Source organism: Choloepus didactylus (genome assembly GCF_015220235.1).
Source record: "Choloepus didactylus isolate mChoDid1 chromosome 25 unlocalized genomic scaffold, mChoDid1.pri SUPER_25_unloc2, whole genome shotgun sequence".
Lineage (NCBI taxonomy): Eukaryota > Metazoa > Chordata > Mammalia > Pilosa > Megalonychidae > Choloepus > Choloepus didactylus.
Window position 1 is genome coordinate 4367298 of NW_023637607.1, and position 3212 is coordinate 4370509.

A 3212-nucleotide genomic window follows, 5' to 3' on the forward strand; every position below is an offset into this window, starting at 1 on the left:
CAAGATTCATTTCTCAAATATTTATTCATGCGCCCTAAGTTGGCCAAGACAGCTCAGGAATCCCGAGTCCTTGAGGCTTCCCAGTCTGGGGGGAAACGCAGGAAAAACCAACTGCTCCATCCTAAGTTTGCTGGTCCATGGCTAGGGAGAGAGGTGGTGGAGTCAGAATATCAGGCCCTGGAAACCTGGAGGGGAGCCAGGAGAGGGTATTTGGGAGCCGCACCACGCTCAACCGTGGTGTGCGTTGCAAGGTGGGGAGGGGGAGGGGCGGCGGCAGGGCACTGGACGGGGTCAGCAGCTGTGCCGCTTCTCGCAGATCCAGTTGGCCTTCTCGCCTTTGCACGGTGTGTCATTCCACAGCCCTGTAGGCAGCATCATGACGCAGTCTTCGCGTCCCCTGGCGTCATTGGGTTCCCCTTGGCTCCAGTGGCTGCAGCGATTGGGGGCAGTGTCGTTGGGATTCACCCCGAGGAGGAGCCTGGATGCCAGCCTCCTTCCCTGGGTATTGCCTATTTATTTCTTGAGCCTAACCTAGGTACTCTTGAGGGTTTTTCTTGAGCATGCACCCAGGATGTAACTTTCTAACCTCCAGAATTTAACTCTCAGCTGTTTCCTGGGGTCTAGCCCGCTAACCTCTAGGATCTAGCATGAATAGAGTCCCCTGGGGTGTAACCTGTCCTTTTCCTTCCCCTCACCTGAAGCTGAGCTGGACGCCATCCATCCACTGGTAGCGCTGGATTTTACGCACCAGGCGCACGGCCCTGAGGCCCAGCCAGTATTCTTGGCCACGGGAATTCCGCCTCAGGAAGCCCTGGGAAACAGGGGAGATCTGAGCCGGCCAAATCAGCTCCGCCCCACGCCACCACACGGGCCACACCTTCCCAGGCCCACAGCACTGATCCTGGGACCCCTTGGGGCTACGCACCTGTTCCTCCAGTCCCCCGACAATCACCAAGTGCGCGCCAGCGTCTGCGCAGTTCTGCTGCGCCTCCTCCCACTTGGCCCGCAGAATCGAAAAAAAGTAGCAGGAACCCTGGAAGGGTAGCCACGACGTGGGACACACCTTGCAGGAACCTGTAGGGGTCACGTTGTCAAAGACCGCAGGGCTGCTCCGCTGCGAGCAGTAAGAGAGGATGGGGTGGACCCGTGGACCCCTGGGCCCAGGGGCGGAGCCATAGAAACGGGACTGAGGTCAAAGGGCGGTGCCGGGCTGACCTGGGATCTGGAGAACCTCCTCAGGGTCCACTGTAATCCCCCCACCCCCTCAATATCCCCCCAACCCTCAACTGCACCCCCGGCTCTGCTCACTGTTTCCAAACTTGGCGGCTTCCAGCGCCCGGAACAGCTCACTGCGGATGTTCTCGCGGTCCTCGCCTGCTTTGGCCAAGTCCCGGGTCACTGTGGAGTCAGGGTCGAGATTATAGCGGGGATCAGGGGCAGAAGCAGGGTCCTGAATGGGGAACGGTCAGGATCCATATCAGAGGTCACTGTCAAGAATGACATCATGGTTGGCCTGATGGGGTCCAGTTGTGAGTGGCGTTAGGAGCCGTGGTCAAGGTGAGAGTTCAGCGGTCAGGTTCAGGATGGAGGGTACGATGGGGCTCAAAGATCAGGATCACAGGATAGGGTCGGAGTCACACCGGGTTCGGGATGTCTCGGTAGCTGTCAGGCTCAGAGGTCGGAGCCACGACCTGCCCCCTCACCTCGCTCGCGCAGTTCATTCAAGGAGCTCTCCTGCTGCAGCAGCTTCCTCTGCGTCTCCGCAAGCTCCGCGCGCGTGGTTTGCAGCTGCGCACGGGTCTCCGAGCCTGGGAAGGTGGCGGGGAGTGGGGTGTGGAGTGGAGAGAATTGATGGGAGTGGAGCATCTCCGACCAGCCCCACTCCCACCGGCGACCTGCCCCAGCGGCTCTCAACCCTCCTCTCCTCCTCCAATCCCGGCCACAAGCCCCTCCCGGCTCTGACGCGCAGCCTCGACCCAACCCCGACCCCTCACAGCAGTTCCGGCAGCCTCCGACCTCCTTCTTCAGGACACCCAGCATCGCGGTCTGATTCGATGCTGCAAAGACACCCACACTCACACACCCCACACGCTGGGACCACCCGCAGGTACTTATGGGACACCTTCCCCACCCCGGGGCCAGCCCCCGAGACCGTGGGGTTCCCTACCCACCCACTGCCCGGTCTCAGGAATCCCAGGCACTCCCGCCCTGCACACCCCTGGGACCCCAGGCGCTACCGTTCCGCACGCACCATTTGTCCTCAGTAGGTCTTGGCCGCCGAGCAGCGCCTGACGCTCCGTGGAGGCTGCAGGAAAAGACTTGTTCAGGCGCGGCGCGGGGACTCTGGGAACCCTCTCCACGCCCAGGGAGTGCCGGGTCCGGGTCCTGGAATGCTCAGAGGGAGCAGGCGGGCTTTCAGTGTACACGATGTGCACACAGGCCGAGAGGAGACTAACCTACAAAGGCTATCCCGGGCACATGCATGCACACACGTACAAGCACACAGCACAAAGATAGACACAAATTCTACTCACACGTACACACAGACCCAAGAAAGTGTCCTGGACCCAGCTGGTGGACCATGTGTCCCCAGGGTCTGTGTTCACCCCTGCCAGATGCAGCCAGTCCCCAGCACTCTGTCACTCACCCTTGGAGAATAAGATGCTTAGAACAAGGGCCCACAGAACAACAGCGACCACCAGGGCTATGGCTATGAAGAGGGGTCTCCAACCCCAGCGCTCCCAGAGTCCCCAGGGCCCTGGGAGAACACAGATGGACTCCTAGGCTACCTGCACCACAGTCTCTCCAGATCCCTGGTTCCCTCTCTCCACCCCACAGCCCTCCTCCTTGCCCCTCCCCCCACCCCTGGGACCAAGCCCTGGATGCTTGAGTCCTTCTCAGGAAACAGGCTCACTTAGGGTCACACATCCCCAAAGTGGCAGAGTTGGAATTCGAAACCAGATCCAACTGGATCTAGAGCTTGTGTTCTCTGTCCAGCAACCCTCTTCCCAGATCCTTGCTCTCCCCCTCCCCCATCAAACCCCAGGCCAGCAAGCCAGGGAGGGGACCCATTGTTCAAACCTCTGGAGACCTCCTCAGGCCCACTGCTCCACTTGCTGTACCCGGAGGCCTCCATGGCTGTGCAGGAGCCTGACTCAGACCATGCATATAAATGTAGCCTCTGCTCCCCAACCCTGTCCACCCAACTTCCC

General features: G+C 60.5%; 1 protein-coding gene across 3 annotated transcripts; it reads right to left on the reverse strand.

The window, feature by feature from the left end:
• LOC119525649 (C-type lectin domain family 4 member G-like) lies at positions 1-3212 on the reverse strand. Of its 3 annotated transcripts, none has more exons than XM_037824468.1 (9): positions 3082-3212; positions 2648-2758; positions 2252-2305; positions 1995-2057; positions 1704-1808; positions 1309-1398; positions 926-1074; positions 696-811; positions 1-430 (listed from the first exon to the last, which is right to left on the reverse strand). In XM_037824468.1, exons 1-9 carry the CDS (start codon positions 3134-3136, stop codon positions 292-294), a joined length of 882 nt encoding a protein of 293 aa, XP_037680396.1. In that variant the 5' UTR covers positions 3137-3212; the 3' UTR covers positions 1-291. The 3 variants fall into 3 exon arrangements, with proteins under 3 accessions (XP_037680396.1, XP_037680398.1, XP_037680397.1); XM_037824470.1 differs by having other exon boundaries at positions 2535-2648; positions 3082-3101; XM_037824469.1 differs by lacking the exon at positions 3082-3212 and having other exon boundaries at positions 2535-2750.